Source organism: Platichthys flesus, chromosome 15 (assembly GCF_949316205.1).
Source record: "Platichthys flesus chromosome 15, fPlaFle2.1, whole genome shotgun sequence".
Classification (NCBI taxonomy): domain Eukaryota; kingdom Metazoa; phylum Chordata; class Actinopteri; order Pleuronectiformes; family Pleuronectidae; genus Platichthys; species Platichthys flesus.
The window spans coordinates 19,332,496-19,351,844 of record NC_084959.1 but is presented as its reverse complement, the minus strand read 5'-3'; the positions used below and the strand labels follow the sequence as shown (position 1 = coordinate 19,351,844).

The following is a 19,349-nucleotide window of genomic DNA, read 5'->3' as shown; positions in this document are numbered from 1 at the left end:
GTCAGTTTCATGAGTGTGAGGCAAATGGTCCTTTGTTTATTAATCCAGGAGTAGAACTAATAATGTGAAAATGCACACACATCATCCTGTTGGCAGACAACCCCGAGCCTCAAGATGTTTTTATCACGCTCTGGTCCACTGTGACAATTACTGGCTGGAAAATTTGGGAGTGAACTTAGGAAGTGTTTGCTTTAATATGGAAAACTGGCCAACTGGAAATCCTGTCCTACCCATGTGTAAGGTCACACTCTCCATGAAAAAGTTAGGAAGGAAGTTTTCACATAACAGAGGAAATGTGTCCCCATCTCATCCATATGTTTTTCAGACACACACTCACACACACACAGAGGTCAGATTACATTTTTTATTATTGTATGAATCTTGTGAATTAATATTTACCAGTAGTTGCTCTAGTCGCAAAGGTTTTGACAGAATTTACAGAGGCAGACTTAAGTTTGACAGAGACTTGCCTATTGACAGTAAATACCATTTCGTTACAATCAACATTTATGTCAGAAATTTACAATAATTTACAGATTTCATATTATATCCTGTTATATATATATATAGTGTGTTATTCAGCAATGTGCTCGAGTTGCATTTCTATATGGTGGTAAGTAAAGATAATTTGAAAACAAAGTTTGTTACAACGAATTATCCTTAAATAGACATTGTGTAATTAAGAATATTGAGGTACAATCAATACCAGAGTCATGGCAGAGAAGTCTGAAAAGTTATGACACTTTCACTGTAGCAGGGGTGGAGCTAAAAAAACGGATTATTTGTTTTACATGAAGAGATGACAGAGGCTACTACAGATATTTTTTGAGTATTGGAAGTCATCCGTAAATTTCTCTTCTCTGTGTGGGAGCATCCTCACAGGGCCAGGGTGTCTTTAATCAGCCTCCTCATCGTGGTGCTTACGGAGGTGCCCAGAGTGTCAGTGATCTGAAATGTGATTTTGTAAAGGTACGGCTGAACATCTTTGAGACTGGTGTCAAAAACATTATCCACTTCCGACTGAGTGGGCATCTTCGGCAAGTACTCGTGGCGATTTATGACCTCAACCACGTTGATCACCTTCTCCCCCAGCTTCTCGCCCACTTTCTCCCTGCAGATCTGTCTCTCCTGCTCGTTGGCGAGGTTGACCACGTTGACCTTGATGCTCCACACCTCCCAGGGAATACACTCGTCAGAAAAGGGCCAGCGAGATTTCTTCTTCTGGTAGAACTCCAGGGAGATTTGCCCCATGCCGTCGCTGCCAGAGTTGCTCAAAGCATCCTGTAACCAAAACATTGTTATTAAAGCATGAGATTACAGGTCTAGACATGGAGTATAGCTAACAACAGCATCTCACAATCACCAGTCACCTTGAATTCTGACACAGTCTTCCTGATCACCCTGTCCAGCTCCTCTGAGGACACCCGCACAAAGGTGAAGTCGATGAAGTCACAGTCGAAGTCAAGTGTGCCCACTGTACCGATGGAGTAGGTGCCCTCCTTCTTGTAGTGAAACTTCCCGGTGCTGCGGTGCATTAAGATGGTGTGCAGCAAACCCAGCATGGCTTCCTCTACCTGCCTCGACTCCACTGTCACCTCCAGAACCTCTGAGCGACAGTTCATTGCGGAACAGGAGATGTTTCCATTTACAAGCGACGAAACGAAAAGGAGATGGTGGCTACTGAGCGCAGCTTGGCTAGTTGTTTACCTCTCCTGACGGACGGCCCCGTCTCTCCACAACGTATTACGAGGGACTCAAATACAGAATAGCTCTAAATGACATACAACGTATGAAAGGGAATTCGATCTTACTGTTATTTCTGAGCAGTTATAGCAGGTACATAGCAGCAGCAGGTAGCTAGCTGTTTGCTACAAACATGACGGGCTAACAATGACGTCACCCGATCTACGGCACGCCGCGTAGCTCTAAATAGTCGTTATAGTTCCTTTTTCTATACGCGGTAATTAATCGAACAAATAAAATACTAGATATTATTCCACATTAAAGCAAGTCAATTGAAGGGCTAATTTCACAATGGGTTAGTCTCGGTTCAAGCTTCTACCCGAATAACAACAAACTTTGGCATCCTTCGCGGTGCATTCTGGGAGTTACAGTTTGTGCCACATATCCGTTTCGAATAGGCAACTTCATTCCAGTCAGACCGAGTCCAGCGGCCGCGACTGCCCTCTCAGCTCCCGGGATGCTTTCCCGGGGCTCGTCTCTCTCTGTCTGGATGCTGTCCGCTGGAACTCAGCCGCTGAACTTTGGAAATAGTTCGTTTTCTTTGTGCGGGGTAAACTTTATCGGCTAACGAGGAACAGCTAGTTAAAGCGAGGTGAGGCGAAGATTAGCTCCCTAAGCTAACGAGCACATTCAATGAGTGGAGGACGGGATGTTCCTCTGCGGGTGGCTGTGAGTTTACCTTTAGAAACCTTTGCACCGGGTCCCTGCGGACGCTGTGTGTTGCCGTGTAGCCGCTTTCCACCTCTGCAACATGGGGGACAATGATCACAGCGTGTACAGGGAGTTGAGAGCGGAGCTGCGCTCAGTTTGCCCTCAGTGACCAGGAGCACGTTCATACTATGAGGTTTCCAGGTTGTCTCTCAGAGGAGGTGTGTTAAGCTCAGCTCGTCGTTTTTCATCCAGCCAAGAATGTCCGACTTGGAAGGCGCCACTTCACGTTTCGGTTTCGAGGATCCGCAGTGGCTGTGCATGGTCACGCTGTTCGCCGCGTCCCTGGTCACTCTGGTGCTGTATTTTGTCCAGTACTTCCAACAAAGGGCCGGGGGACACAAGCGGAGGACAGCCGGGGGCAATGCGGCGACGGAGGAGGAAGCCGCCGCGCTGCTGCAATGGGCGCTGTCGCTGAGGAGCTGGAAGAGTCAATGGAGAGGAGCGTGGTGCGGGGCTCTGAACGAGGAGTCGAGGAAGCGTGGGGTGAGTCTCATGACCTGATCCACCACAGGTGACTTGATGAAAGGCAGCACATTGTTTGAGGAAGTGCCTGCAAACAGATCACCCCCATCTACACTCATACATTTAGCCTCTAAGGACTTCAAATGTCAACACCATCCTTCAACATAGGACACATCAGCCCTGTAACCCTCTGTCCAATGTTCAATGCACCATTAGAACCACCACATGGATCGCATGCAGTTTCATTTTCTGTTTCTCAGAATTAGTCCGTGGGATAACACTCACTGCAGATGCCAATGGGATTCATTACAGCCCAGATCAATGCTGATTCATTGGCACCAACGTAATTGCCATGATCTAGGAGTTGTGTGATATGTTGTTGTTGTTCTAATCTGTCTGTCTGTCTATCTTCTCCCTCCTCACCAGGGTGCTGTTCTGTTGACATTTGAAGAGGATGACGTTGAAGCGTCAGAGCTCACTGTCAGCCGTGTGTCCAGCTTCAAAAAGTCTTCAAGGAGCCAGGTACACTTACTCTTAACGTCAGTGTGTAACGAATGCAGCGCAGGGCTTTTCGCTTCATGCTTATGGTCGTTGTGTGTCATCAATCGATATACGGTTCTGGGAGCTAACTAGATCGGCTGTGCTCTTGTTGAGTGAGTATGTCGTGTTTGGAAAAATCATCATTTGTCTTCCATGGTCGCTTCACTGTGGAGGTGGATCATAGCTGCAGACACTTTATAGATTTTTTATTTCCTTGTTTGTGCTGTTGACAAAGCCTGTCCCTCACATCAATATGCTATCCCCTAATTCATTTCAGAGGGAACTACTCTGCAACCAGTGCTGCATTATGGCCTGCATCAGATCAACACTAACTCATTAACTTGGGTACAGACATTACCCCCAATATTATCCAGTTGGCAAGATAATATGCTGTGATTTCTTTTCTGGGGTCCACATGCTCATTACATAAACCGAGATGCAAATGAAAGAGTCCACACAATGCTTGCATTTAGTTTTTAACAGTAAACACATTATGTGCCAACATGCGGCAGAATGTGCGTAAAGCAAACTGCCACCATCAGGCTTTCATTTTTTTAGCGAGGTTAGATAGGGACAAATTGCTCTGTCACTGGCGTGGGGTGGGCTGTGCTGAGCTCTCAGTGCAAACTCAGCTCTTCCATTGTGATCACCATGATATGGTGCAAAATAGCAGGTGTTCTGTCGATGAATGTGGGGAGTTTAATGAACAGAGGCTTATTTTTACCGACTTGCTGTCTTGTGTGTGTGTGTGCTTTAAGAAGCTTATATATCTGTCAAGCTCAGCACTAAGGAGGAACAGGCAGACAGGAATGCCGCAGCACCTATGTTTATGTCTTGGTTTCCCATTACAGTGATTTACACCAAACCGGACCAACCCATTCCCTCTACCCTGAAATCAGAAAGCATGCACTGAATGAATGTGTTTCTACTGAGCGGGGACTGTACCATTGTGTGGTAATTTACTCTGTGAAAGTTGTGTTCCATTGCAGTGAAAGTGATCTATTGTTCTCACACATTATTGAATCTGTTGAGAAGCCAGCACAGATGTTCTCCCCCATTTGGATTTCTTGTGCTTTCACTGCTTTTATCTCTGTCTGCTTATGTCATACATGTGTTTCTTGTGTAACAATCTACACACACGGTTACGTAAATGTTTATCAGTGAGTCTTTACACACAGTACCTGTGCAGCGAATTTTTTTCCCTTTCCATTTGAGTCCTGTTTTACATGCATAAGTCAACACATGGTTCAACTTAGTGCAAATGCTGGCCCTGCTGTAGCTCTTGCATTGTCAGTAGATTTACATAACACTAATGTCTCACCTTGTCTTCCCAACAGGCCTCTTGCTGCAGTGTTGTTGGGGAGAAGCTTCAGTTCTCTCTATGTGCGGCATTGTCAGCCATGGCTACAGCAGATCCTCGTACATACACAGTGTGTATAGCTCCACTTGAGCTGCAGGTAAATGCTCTACATATTTAAGTAAAGAATATGAAGAAAGCAAACAAAAAATGTATTCGTGCAATACTTGTCACTGAAGCTTCAGAAGAAAAGAGTTACATCCTTCAGGCAGTCATTATGGTTTAGTTTAATGTTAGATTTTATTAGACATGATGTGCTGCTGCCCGGCACTGGATGTTTGCTGGCACCAGCATAAGATTAAATTGTTTGGCATCTTTCTGTTCTTGGCAAATGTCCTGAAGACGTCATTTAAATCACTCCACGGCCCCTTTCCAGTAAGGTCCACTTTGTCTCCTTCTACATTGTCAGTAGGTCTTTTACGGGATTTGGTGAAGCTTTAGAATTATGTCACGAACACTAATGGCCCTTTGTTGCTTTCCAGAGATTGTAGACATTTATTTGATATACCATCTTCAAATCACACAGCCCTCATTTCTTCAGAAAAAAGTCCGGTCTTCACTGACACTCTTCCCTCCTTGGACTTGGATGTGTTTGGACATTTAATGAATACAGCGTATTAGGTTGTGGTTGTCTTTTAACCTACCTTTACTTCTTAGGTCCAGTGTTAAATGTATGGATACAAGCAGCTATACAAGTTAACCCAATTGTATTAAGGCTATTTTTACACTAATAAGGTGCTTGTAACAACTCTTTAGCTCATTGTGCCATAAATACAACCAGAGTGAGAGGCTACAAAGCCTAAGTCAGGATTAGAGTGGGAGCGTTTTTGTTTTGGTTGTGGATCAGTTGTTGTCAGAGGAACATAAAGGAAGCCGCTTGTCCCCTGTTCACTCTCGTTGTTTCCATTTTAGTCTGGAAAAGTCAGAAAGCCTTTTCAAACGCCTCCTTCCATCCACTGGTACATTTGTTAGCTTTCCACAGAGGTCCAGGCTAGAATGCTCCTGGCTCATTATGTTATGAGTGGAGTGACATGTGCAGCATAAGCCCCACACGTTTCCAGTATGCCCTGTACTTGTGTCCTTTAACACACTCCTGCACCACATGGCCCACTTCATGTGATGAGGGACACACACTTGTCGTGCTAATGCAGTACTCGTCTGACTTGTAAATGCTGTATTTACATATTTGTTGTATGAGTCCACAACACAAAAGGACCATATCTTAAGTGAAGGCAGTAACCTTCATAAACTATTTCTGATCTTCAATTCATGTGGATGGAGAGTTAATTCTCTTTGATCCAGTTCTTATCAACGCAGCCTGTGATGTCTTGTGAGTGTTATTTGTATCTGGTGTCTGGTCTTTGTTTGGCATCATTTAAGGAGCTGTTCAGTCTTACACTGGAATCCAGGCATGTTGTGGCAGGATTGCCCACTCTGTTTTCTATCTCTTTACACTCTTCCTTGGTCATTCTCTCTCAGATGAGCCTGGTGTTTATGTTCGTGTTGTTGACCTTCTCTAGGAAATCCGTTTTGGGTTTGTGACGTTGATGTAATATGCCTGCTGTAGACTGTATGGTTTGGACAATTGCAGCAGTGTTTTTTTCAAAGTTTTATTATTATTAAACGTTGTATGCAGAACATGATTTCAGAGACATAAGGCAGATTCATAATAGAATGGCACTGAGCAAAGCATCTACCTTCACCAGGCCCCAACCGTTTCTTAAGAAACAATCAAGCTGCACCAAATTTCATACATTTAATTTCCCTAAAATGTCTAATTATTTTTGTCATCAAGATTATTGAACTATTCTCCGGAAAACCGTGAAAATCTTGGAAAATGCCAATATCTGTTCCCTGATCCAGTTCTGCACCAAAATTGAGTGTGTCCTTCTCTGACCCGTACTGCTTCCTTCCTCAGAGTTTTTATGATAATCCGTACAGTAGTCGTAATCTTGCTTTAATCAAACCAACAAACGTTACGTCCTTGGAAGTTATTCAACAAATTAACAACTATAATCCACTGGGATGACTTATTTCAAATGTGTATGAACTGGTGCAGTGGTGACAGTTTAATGCCTGTTTGGTATTTGGATATTTCCTCATCAAATGACATAACACAACAACAGACTATGATTTATTTTAAGGTGATAAATCCAAGTCCACATGTTAACGGTTTAATCAGCAACAATAAACCTTAAGTTTCTGTAAACCCTGCCATTTAAGTGGTTTGTTTTTAGTGCACATAATGAAACCCATCATGTTTGGTGCATTGCTTAATATCTTGAAAATCTATTTCATCTCATAGTTATTGTACTGTGTTCTCCAGCTTGATCTACAGATGCAGGAGGCTGAAGATGAGATCAAGGTGAGCTGGGGAGTGTCTAACCTGGAGACTGGGGAGCTGCAGGTGACGCCCACTTTCAGCCAGGTAATTTCAGTGCCCTCTATAAGTTTGACAATATCTATATCACAATCTGATATAGATATTACATTGTGTGTTATCACTGAAGTTTGTATCCTTCATTAGTCCAAAACCTCACTCATCTTCAGTTCTGGTGAAGGATACAGTCCTATCAGAACCTGTGTTTTTTTTGGAGACAATCTTTAAAGTAGTCTGGCCTATGATTTGAATTATCGTAAATTAAAACATTCTTAGGATCCGTCTGGTTAAAATAATGGTAATACAAATTTAACAGTCAAAGTCAGGTGGAAATTGTGTTTTTCGCCGGCACGGAGGAATTATATTCTCCGTTCCTCCACAATCAGTTAAAAAAAAAATATATATGTGTGACTCATATAATATCACCATCTCTCTCTGTCAGGACAATGCCAACACTTCTAGTGTAGCAGCCATTAAGGAGCAGCTGAGGCAGCTGTTATCGGTGACGCGCCCCTCTGTGTTGCTGAACTGCAGGCCCGCTCAGGCCTCAGAGATCAAGGTGAGTGGAGGAGTCATGCCTGATGCATGACGTCTTAACAGCAGCCACACAAGAATGCAATGAGGGTGTGTGTGTTTGTACTGTATGTCTGTTATTCCAGGTCATTGTTTGCTGCAAGGTGAAAACCAGCCTATAACCTACAGTATACTTCCTCACAGGTCTACAGTTGAATTAACATGAATCAGAGTTGTGATTCTTCTCGAGTATTATTACAAATATTTTAGACCTGCTTAGTTATTCTCTCTTCCCAAAAGTGTATAAGTTTGACAAATTAAACATTGTGACAGTTTGTGTTAAGAAACCTCAGCAAAATTCACATGAGAAACATTTTTAATGCGGTGCACGATGTCAAGTCATGTGTTTCTAATTTGACCATGCATCATGTTCATAAACTGGAGTTGGTATTCTTGGAGTAGCTGCTCAGTTTTAATGTGAAACACATTTATTTTATGTATAAAAATACAATGTGATGTTAAGGAGGTAAAGATAATGACTGAGTACTGAGTCTCAGGTCACAACTGTAGATTATCTTATTTTTTTCATTAAATGTAAAAAAAATCATGTGTATCGGAACTCACCAGAGTCCAAATCTCCCTAATCATGCAAATAGTTTCATTTTAGATTTTTTTTTACCATGAAATGTGTGTTCTATGTGTTGCAGTGTTAACCACCTCCTGATGTGATTTTAAAGTTTTATTATACTGAATGACTAGACACCTCAGTCAGCAGGTTGAGACCATTTATCTCAGTGTGGTCTAATCAACACATCTGCTTTTTTTCAAATTTGGTCTGAACTTAATATCTTCTCTATTTCAAGATAAAAAATGTAAATCATCCACATTATGTAAATCAAATTCAAATCATGAATATAGTTCATTCTGTCAGCACGTTATATTTCCTAATTTTGTATCAACTAATGCTATATATATATATATCAATCAATCAATCAAATTTTATTTGTATAGCCCATATTCACAAATTACAATTCATCTCATAGGGCTTTAACAGGGTGTGACATCCTCTGTCCTTAACCCTCAGCAAGAGTAAGGAAAAACTACAAAAAACCCTTTTAACAGGGTAAAAATATGTAGAAACCTCAGAGAGAGCCACATGTGAGGGATCCCTCTCCCAGGACGGACAGAAGTGCAATAGATGCCACGTGCAGGAGAACATCAGCAACAATCAAAGTCTCTAGCAGCATTGATGAAGCACAGTCCATGCTCAGCAACCATCTAGACCACGATCCACCATCCAGACCAGACGCCACTTCAGTCCTCAGTCACCGTCCACCGCCGCCCACCAGGAGGACCCATCACAAGCCACCACTGCGGTCCTGGTCCACCGCCCGTGCCCATATATATATATATTTTTATTTATTCGACAGTGAAGACTATGCATACACTCTTCATTGTCATGTTGAGTCAAGTTAGAAGTGTTTGTCAAATCCAACTCTCAAAGCAAGAGAGAACAAAAACAAAACAGAGGCCATGTATGAGATCAGTGTAGAAGATCTAAAAGAAAACGATGGTACGGGTTGTGACGCCATGAGCCCAGCAGCTGTATGAAAACATGAGATGTAGAAAAGACTAGTTTAAAGGTAAACACTCAAACTCAAATATTAATTTAGCCTAACGGCGTGTTCACAAAAGCTTTTTATCCGCCCTTTTTACACAAAAACCTGTGGATACAAACACTGCAGTGGGAAAACAGAGGCTGCTCTTAAAAGGCAGCGCAGCGTCCACCTTTTCTTTAAAAAGAGCCGCGCAGTGTTTACACATATGGCTGTTCAGTAAATTGTGTGGAGCCCTTGAAATTACAAAAAGGCGCTGCCTCCCCCCAGGACAAAACAGGTGTCAACGGCTGCAGTGAGAGGAATAAACAGAACTTGCATCATGAAATTTAAATTGAACAACAACGACCATATGAGTCAATTGCAGGAATAGGCAATTGAAGTATAATGTCAGCAAATAAACAGACAAATCAGTTTTTGTGATTTACTTTTCAAGACCTTTGTTTTCCCCATGATGTATGTTACAGCTCTGTGGTGAAACCTGGGAGTGTTTTGCTTTCATTGCTGCAGGTGCAGTCAGTAAATCAACATTGTGATTTGCTTCTTCACCTACTAATGTTTCTTCAATAGGAAGCCCAGAACAAAGTGGTTTCGCCCCCAAAACCCCCCCGTGCCCATGACTGGAAGCTGCTGGTGAAAAACATCCGTGTGATGCTCAAACAGGAGGAAGATGCTGCAGGTTGGATGTTTGTCCTCTTCATTTAGATTCAAATTAAACTGTAAGCTGGAAATGTGACTTAGTGTCATGAGCTCACTGAGTCAGCTTCCACAAACCTACATATCAGTAAGGTCACAATGACCTGACTGAGAAGGAATGGGTTAAAAAGACACAATGGCGTGGATACAATTTTATTCACGCCATCATCTCTCCACTAATAAGTGTATTTACCAAAATGTTTAGCGCTGTCATTCATTACATCTGGATTTAGATAAATGGTTTTAGAGACGTAAAGAAAAGATGCATTTGTTAAATCGGAGTCAAAGCCAGGAAAACAAATTCCAGCGTCAACTGTTTTATCAATGTAAATATTCCTGTAATGGTACGGCAGATCATTTCAGGTGTACATCTTTTGAACTGTTCAAATACACTGCTAGACCAGTTATAAATACCTTTATAAATACTTCCATTGTGCTGTAAAATGTTTTTTAAGATAAATATTTTGCCTGCATGATTAGATTGTAATGTCTCCTGAGTGTTGTAGATATTAGCTTGCAGTACTAAAACTACAAACAAATGTCAAACATGGAACCGATTAAAACCAATTTGTATCCATGCCAGTAACATCGCTCACTGGATGGATTTGTTGGTGGCTCCTCCTTTTTGGTGAAAACTTTGAGTCTAAAGCCATTAAATTGAAATTGTTCAGTATCATGGTTAACAAAGAAATGTCCATATAACATAACATTATAAATAACACTCCCCTCAGTCTCTGGTGCACATATTAGGATTTAGCTCAAAGCACCATTAAGCCTCAGTACAGTGTATGAATCTTATTATGTGTATACATTCCAGCTGGAGCTGGGACCAAACACCCTGCAAACCAAAACAATTCAGATCATAGAATGATGGGACAGTTCTGCAATATGTACCGGAAACTTGATTACATCTATTTAACTGTTCAAATACAGTTTAACAAAATCTATCCCTTAATACGTTTAAAGTGCCTACAATTTATAATCTAGATAACATGTCCAGGTGGTAAATATAACTGTCAGTGATCCTTAACACCTTGTAAATACTTCCATTGTGCTGTTAAATGTTTTTAAGAGGAATGTTTACCCTGCATGTCTAGTTTGTAATGTCTCCTCAGTGTTGTAGATATTAGCATGCAGTACTAAAACGACAAACAAGTCAAACATGGATCAGATGACTTCATCCTGCTTGCCTGTGGGAAGGGTCATTTCTGCCTGTAGTTTACGAGTTAACGTTGCATTTTAAGGGTTATGGGTAAGAGTTGGTAATCTACTGGTCAAAGCAGATCATGTTCATAATACATTCACATCAGTGTCACCTCACCCAGCATGGTGGTACTACGGACAAAAGGGAACTTCGTGTTGTCGGCCATGACACAAGAGAAAAATATGTTTTCAGCTGATAAGAGGCTATTTAATTTTTGTCTTTTACAACAACTTTGTTTTGTTAGTTACTGTGATGAGTCATCCTCTAACTATGAGTCAGTGTCTTCTTAAGTATTCTGCTCGATACTGTGCAGCAGAGACATGACACAGCATCACACTCTGTTTTCCTTCCTCTATACTTGGCTTCAGTTGACACCTCCTGTCTTTTAGGAGAAAGTGCCTGTGGCTGATAAAGTTCACTTCTGCACATGTGCACAGTTCATCAAACGCAGTGTGGGTGGAATTTCCCTCTGTCCATTAAAGTGAAGCTGTGGAAGTGACCGTAGCAAAATGTAATCATGCAAAAGCAGATTTGGTTTAATCAACTGTCAAAAGACTTTGTCATGATTCCAACTAACGGAATTTCCAGTTCGTTCTCAGACAAACACACACTGTTTGTCTCCTGTGATGCAAACTGAGCTGTTTTTGTCGTGTTTGTAGGCAGCATGAATCCTCTGTGTGTACTGCAGTTAGATGATCCTCCACAGAAGTTTAACACGTCTGTTTTGAAGAACACGACCAATCCTGCCTGGGACCAGCCATTTATCTTGTAAGTCTGCAAACCACCACGGTCTTTGAGATGGAGTTCGTCTTTTGTTTTAATACAAATGGTTTTTATTTTTCTATCTCACCAGTGAATTGAATGGACGATCAAAAGAGCTCATTATTCAGCTGATGAATGATGGAGAACCTCAGAGTAAGGAAAAACTCAGTCCTATTGATTACAAAGTAATTTTGTTCACAAGCTTTGACTGTCATGTGCTTTGGCACTACCCAACTAAATCCGGTGGTTTTTGTCTGTCAGATTCCTTACTAGGTCAGGTGTCAGTGCCTTTTGATCTCGTGAAAAAACATCCCAAAGGACAGCAAACATTTGCACTCATGACCAAAGATACGGTGACTGGATCATTGACTACAGAGGTAACACCCGCATCCTAGTTAATACAAAGAGTTAGATTCTGTTTCTGCATCTCAGGTTTTCACTCACAGTTTGTTACAGTATTCAATGTGTTGAATTATATTCCTCAGTTTACCTACCTGGAGCCCAGCGAGGTGAGGTCCTGGCACCCGCCGACCCCGGCCTCTAATAAGAGGGTGGAGATGGACCGAACGGTCATGCCCTGTGGCACTGTGGTCACCACCGTCACTGCAGTGAAGAGCAAGCCAGGTCGACTACTCCCACTTGGACTCAACATGGGTACAGTGACACTCCACACTCCTGACGCAGAAGCACCTCTTTTATTTATTCAGTTGGATTCTAGTACTGCTTGTTTTGAGCAGTTTCAGGAGATTAAAATCTAAATAGTGCACTGAGATTCTTTGTTCAGATTTCCATGGATGTGAGTCGCTGTATCAAAACAATAGATCAAATTTGAAATTCCAACATTCAAGTCTTAGCACCTACTAGATCTGTTGTAGAGTCACTGTAATTGGCAACAAGCCTGTTACTCCTGTTTATATACAATATGATGATGCTTTAATATCACTGAGCATTGGAAATATAATTGTCCCTTTTTAAATGAGCTTCTCTAAACAATCAAAACTGTTCCACGTGAATCGACTTAATTCAGAGTAAATATATTCATATCAGTATTTAAATTAAATAATTTGTATCAATAACCCTTGAAATTGAATCACCATTCCAATCAATAAAACCAATTTTTATCCATGCCATCCCTCACTGGATGGATTTGTTGGTGGCTCCTCCATTTTGTGAAAACTTTGAGTCTTATGCCATAAATTTGAAATTGCTCAGTACCATGGTTACCATAGAAATATCTGTATAACATAACATTATATATAACACTCCCCTCAGCCTCTGGCTCACTTTGTGTGTCATGCTGATCAGCACAAGTTTAACATTGTTTAACATATTAAACATCACCACTGTGCACATATTAGGATTTAGCTCAAAGCACCACTGAGCCTCAGTACAGTGCATGAATCTTATTATCTGTATAAATTCCAGCTGGAGCTGTGACCAAGTGCCCTGGAAACCAAAACAATGTAGAGCATACAGTGATGGGACAGTTACGCATGATGTACCTTTTACTTGATTACTTGTTCAAATGTTCAAATACACTGTTAGAGCAGTTCTATCACTGAATACGTTTAAAGTGCCTACAATTTCTATTTTAGATAACATGTCCAAGTGGTAAATAGAACTGTGTCCGTGATCCTTAACACCTTATGAATACTACTTCATCTCAGGTTCAGCAATTTGGTCTTAGCATGATGACAGACATTTAAATGTGCTGATCTCGACAATAGAATGATTTTGTGTATAGGGCTTTTCCATTGAAGACCAGGTTAAAATAATAATGTTAAACATAATTTAGCTGCACAGGTTTATGGATTCGGAAATCATTACTGTGAGTTTTCTTTTCTTTTTACCTCTGCAATGCACACTGTGAAATGTTAAACAAATCTTCACTTCCACTCAGATCCTGCGCAGAAACCTGTGATCATCAAGCCCAAGTTGTCTCAGCGGCGTGTTTCAGAGGAGGTGTCTATGTTGGGGACCACCGTCAGCAAGGCCCTGTCCTCATCTGACACCGAGCTGCTGATGCTCAACGGCACAGACCCGGTGGCCGAGGCCGCCATCAGACAACTCCACCAGTCGGCTAAGCAAAAGCTCAAGTCCCCGGTGAAGAAGAGTACCATCATCATCTCTGGCATCGCCAAAGTAAGGATTAACTCACCAACCAGATCTCAGCAACTCTTTACTGGTGCTTCGTACTGTTAAACTTATTTTATTTTAGTAGAAGCGTGTCACTTGTTTCATAAACAGGGTTTTAAATAATATGGAACTGCATAGAAGCTGAGGATTGCCAGTTTACAGAAATGCTTTTTAAGCCATTGTCCTAGCCTCCTGTGTGGTTGATCACGAAATTACTAGAACTTGATTCTAAAAATAGATGAATATGCTTCCAGACACCCATGTCCCAGGATGATGAGCTGGCTCTGATGGCGGGCTACGCTGCTGCGATGGACGCCTCAATGTCAGAGAGCAGCTCCACTCAGGATGTGACCGTGGCGATTGCATCAGGGACCAGTAGCACTCCCGAGGTGTCGGAGCCCCAGGAGGGGCCCAGTGGAATAGGCCGGCCCCCAGAGGAGTGGGAGAGCCAGACCGGAGAAGAAATGGACCACAGCTCGCTATCCATGTGTGTGTCTGAGGCCAACTGCAAGAAGACTAGAGGTAAGAGGGCACAGGGGGGACTCATTGATGAGCCATGTGTGACTGTGCATGGAGATGGTCCATTGTCAGTCTTTGTATTAGTGTTCTATACTGTAGATATTTACTGAATATCCTCAGAAAACATTAACTTATAGGCAAAACTCAAATATTTTTGTTGTGATGAGGTTTGCTTTTTGGTTCTTTCTCTTTTTCCTTCCTACTCTGATATAACTTCCTTTCTGAACTTCACTGCCATCTTAGAGGAATGCAGTGCTAAGCACACATGTGTGGATGAGTAAGTTACTTCACAAGTTACCTGCAGTATTCTGGTACTCTAGTTATGTGTCGCTTCTGCTAGCAGTAGTGTAGAATATTGTAGAGGTTCAGTGTGTCTCATTTGTTTGTATTGTTGCGCATTATAACCACCTGAACACCCCTCCCCTTGAAAATGTGTTGGAGAATCTATGGTGACCTCCAGGTAACATAAAAACTCCTCTGCCTTCTCTAGAGTCAGTGTTTGTTTGTCCATTCTTGCCTACTTAAAGGTTCGGTGTGTAGAATTTAGTGACATCTAGTGGTCAAGTTGCATGTTGCAGTGAATACCCCTCAACCTCCCTTTCCAAACATGAAACAGAACCAGTGGAAACCTTCAGTTGTCATAAAAACTCAAAAGGTGTTTAGTTTGTCCAGTCTGAAGGACTGTTAAAAACATGGCAGCTCCGTAGAGATGACCCATGTAAATATATAGTAATTATATATAAAGGGCACATTCTAGGTTAAAGAAAACAATTCAACAATTAAACCATTCAGTAAATTCAAAGTAGGTATAAAGGGTGAGAAGTGTTTATTGTTCCTACGCTCTCTTTTGACTGCTTTTAGTGCACATACCAGCTATTCATAGCTCAGCTAATGTTGTCATTGTGAACGCACCTCTGCATAAGTATGAGTAAGTACACAGATTGAAATGCAGCACTTGTCTTGAGGTATCTTGAATGTCCTCTGCTTCTCTTCTACAGGCAGTTTCCTACGGAAGAGTGCCAAGCTCTTTTTCCGGCGCCGCCACCAGCGCAAGGACCCGGGGATGAGCCAGTCCCACAATGACCTGGTCTACCTAGAGTCTCCGGCCGCAGTGGAGCGTGCCAGCCGAACAGCCACACTCAGCCGCATGCTCAGCCGCAAGAGTAAGAACAAGAGCAAAGCCAACGGCTTTACCTCCGGTGGGGAGCCACATGCGTGACCCCTCCACTCTCTTCTCACCTCAGTCACTCCCACAACAACCATTACCACCCCATCTAAAACTTGCATCGGCAAACTTCCTGGCTAACCAACTCCCCCTAATGCCCAACCTGCATACTGGGGCTCCTGCATTGTGAATGGGAGAGCTGTGCAGATGGAAAAATATCCATTTTTACTGCCATATCCTGCATAAGTGCTTCTTACAAGAAGCAGATGTTCCACCAAAAGCAATTGTGTGCATGTGTGGATGACTGTATCCTGCCCTGGATTGATGGCATTTCAGAGGATATCATTTTGCATGTTTCTGTTTATCTGATTTTATGCAAAACTTTGAAATCGTTTTAAGTGCTTTTACGGCCTTGTTACGGACAGACGGGACTGGTGCGGGCCATCGCTCTTTACCTCAATGAAGATAGAGAGTTAGCTCTCCCTGCTGTAAACCGTACCGTCTCCTACGGTGGACCAACAGGACCAAAGACGAAGAGCCGAGCGGTGTTTGTATGATTTGCACAATTTTAGAAAACCTTTTATTTAAAGTGCAATGACAAGAGCTGCTCTTGTGTTAGAGACTCCTCTTTAGGTCTGAGTCGTGTTGAAAACATTCACAAAGGGAGTTGATCTGTTCACTGCATGACTAGTGCAAGTGGGAGATAGTGATAGAACTACTTATTGACACTAAAACTATGAAGTAGGGTATTTAAATCAAACATTTTCTTTTTACTAAATCATATAAAATTCTTGTTTTATTCCAAATCAATAATTAAAAGCTGTATGTCATTTGCATATAAAAGTTATAAGCATATACGTTCTACAAAGTTATCAATAAAAACAGAAGCCTTGTGTTAACTAAACATATCAAACCAGTCATAAGTTAAATATGATTATCTTATGCAGAGGCCGTTTGATTGTTCACCACCACCCATCTAAAGAAAACTTTAAATTTATATATGAGCTTTTTATGTTTCCTCCCTCTGCAGTAAAAAAAAATTATGATATATGCAACTTTTGTCTGTCTTCCCAAATGATTCCTCCTGTACACTTCTCTTATCAGCAGGATTGTAAAAGGGAACAGAATGAACCTTTATCTGTGGACTGTGATGCTCCATTTGGCCACACTTGCCGCGTTACGCACTAATCAAACTCATTCTACGCTCTTCAATCCAGGTTTTCATCTGAATGAAATCTTTATTCTTTATCTCTCAATTTTTTTAGAAGATGTAACTTTGAACACGTGAACAAGAGATAGTGTGAGCATGTTTGGGAGCAACCAGATTGATTTGACTCCTTTTGTTTTTCTTTTTTTTTTAATCCAGCTAATGATTGTATGTTTTTCCATTGAAGACATTTCTGCACATCCTGTACTACTGTTTCTTCAGTAAGGTAATGTGCTCAGAATCCGAATCAACAGATTGCCTTACAGATGTTGTCTACACTTGGGCTCAGTGTCACTTTCTGGTCTTAAGGCTGGATGCACCATCGAACAGCAGAAAGCTGAGGGACGGCAGCGAGCTGTTGGAATAGCGCGCCGCCGAGTTCCATCAGCAATGTCTATAATCAAAAAGCCTATGCACATATCTGTTAATGGAGTGTTGTCATCAAGAAGATGACTTGAGAATTAAAAACACTGACCATGACTGCTCTCTCCTGCGGACACAGTTGTGTCTTTGTATTTACAAGGCAGACATCTCATCGCCTGCTCTCCATCCTCGACCATATTCTGTTCATAGAAATATATAAAAGCTAAGATTCAGGCTGATTAACATCCTATCAAAATAAAACGGGTCATTTTAATCATGCTCGGCTTCCGAGCCGTTGCTTCGTGCAAGCTGTGGGTGCAGTTCAGCTTTCAGTAGGGCTGTCTGTGATTAATAAACTGCTTCCTGATGTTTTCTTCACTGGCATCTGTTTTTTGTGCACAGAGACCTCAATGTTGGTGCAGAGCCTCAGTCACTTCTCTGCAGGGATTGCAGCTATTATACATATCGAGTTATTTACATTTTCAGCAATAACAGATTGTGGTGGAGTCAGCCCTGTGCTAATGTAAATCACTACATGTTGATATGCTCTTTTGCTCCTGTTAATTTACAGTTGCTTTACATTCATAAAGAGTCAACATTGTCCCACTCTGCTGGTCAAAAAAGAACAAATGCATTTTTTGAGGTACTCGTGTTTTCAACTATCTTTATTTGATGGTATGATGCTTCTGCTCCGGTACATTTCCGAGGGACTTATACTCTAGTCCACAACATTTATACGAACATCTTCAAAAACAAGTAGTGAAGAAAGAAATGTATTTATTTTAGTTTTTTTATTTATTCCCAAAATTGTATTTTCTAATCAATAAACAGAGACCATGTGTCATAGAAACATTTTCATATAATTCTAATGCAGCTAATTACATAATTTAATATTTTTTAAAGATAAAGACATCAACTTCAAGAACTTATTTTTAGACAGGATTTTGTCATGTAGCATGCAGAAAGTAATATGACCGTCAGCTAATTAACAATTGCATTCATAGCCCAATAAAAACAAACCAACCCTAATATCAATAAACAAAATTGTTTGACATGTATTGACTCCTGAGAAATAGAAATCTATAGTCTGAAACAGTTATTGACATTTTTGTTTGAAATATTCCTAATGCATTTGACTAAGTCACAGTCAGAAGTGGATTCATAAGAGTGATGGTTTTACTGAGGGTGAATTTTGGTTTGACTTTTTTCCACCTCAACAGACATGGTGCTTACACATTGATACATCATGGATTGTGGTCTCATCATACATAACATTATGGAAGTGCATGTTGCTGGTAATACTTATACAGCTTTACAGAGATTACCAGATTTTGAATACATGGCTTTTATCTGTAGTGGAGTATGTTCATATTAATGTAATATATATTTTAAAGTGAGGGATCTGGAGAATGCTTCCATTCTTAATGTGCTGTACAGTGAGGTCAGCCAGTTTAAGGAAGATCAATGGCTTGAATTTAGGAAGCCTTTGCTCAGGTCACTGTGTAAAATCATCACTTTTTGGGGCGCACCGTTACAGATCGTGATATTAGGCTTGCTGATTTAATCAAATGAGAAACCCATGTGACTTTGACTGGTCATAAGTCCTTAAACATAACGTCACAGAGAAATTGTCCCAATATTGTTTTCAAGCTCTTTTTGCCTGCTGCATAGTTATCTAAACTATATGTTATCCTCATAATAATTATCAGTGGATGTAACAGCTACAGTGAATTTAAAAATGAACCCTATAACATTTTGTTAAAATAAAAAATGCACACATGTCTTTGAGGATACTATCCATTGACCTGGGAGCAAACTAGTACATAAGTAGTTTGCATGTGCCTGGCGATGCACTGATCACTAACTGCTGTTCAACTTTGTAAGGACTTATGAATGATGTCACTTCAGATAAATAATGATATCTCAACAACTCAAGGATCAACTTTCTGGAGGTCTCTATGACACTGATATAACA

The 19,349-nt window shown here is 41.2% G+C and overlaps 2 protein-coding genes across 2 annotated transcripts; one reads left to right on the top strand and one right to left on the bottom strand.

The window, feature by feature from the left end:
* Positions 1-350: 350 nt before the first annotated feature.
* atg101 (autophagy related 101) lies at positions 351-2,129 on the bottom strand. Its single transcript, XM_062406966.1, has 2 exons — positions 1,371-2,129; positions 351-1,281 (listed from the first exon to the last, which is right to left on the bottom strand). Exons 1-2 carry the CDS (start codon positions 1,620-1,622, stop codon positions 877-879), a joined length of 657 nt encoding a protein of 218 aa, XP_062262950.1. The 5' UTR covers positions 1,623-2,129; the 3' UTR covers positions 351-876.
* A 31-nt stretch (positions 2,130-2,160) lies between these two features.
* Positions 2,161-17,752, top strand: LOC133970128 (C2 domain-containing protein 2). The gene is made up of 13 exons (XM_062406964.1): positions 2,161-2,937; positions 3,343-3,438; positions 4,794-4,913; positions 7,140-7,241; positions 7,636-7,752; positions 9,893-10,001; positions 11,882-11,990; positions 12,076-12,137; positions 12,246-12,361; positions 12,470-12,638; positions 13,885-14,126; positions 14,375-14,642; positions 15,638-17,752. The coding sequence occupies exons 1-13, from the start codon at positions 2,653-2,655 to the stop codon at positions 15,856-15,858; spliced, it is 2,016 nt and encodes a 671-aa protein (XP_062262948.1). The 5' UTR covers positions 2,161-2,652; the 3' UTR covers positions 15,859-17,752.
* The last annotated feature ends 1,597 nt before the right edge of the window (positions 17,753-19,349 follow it).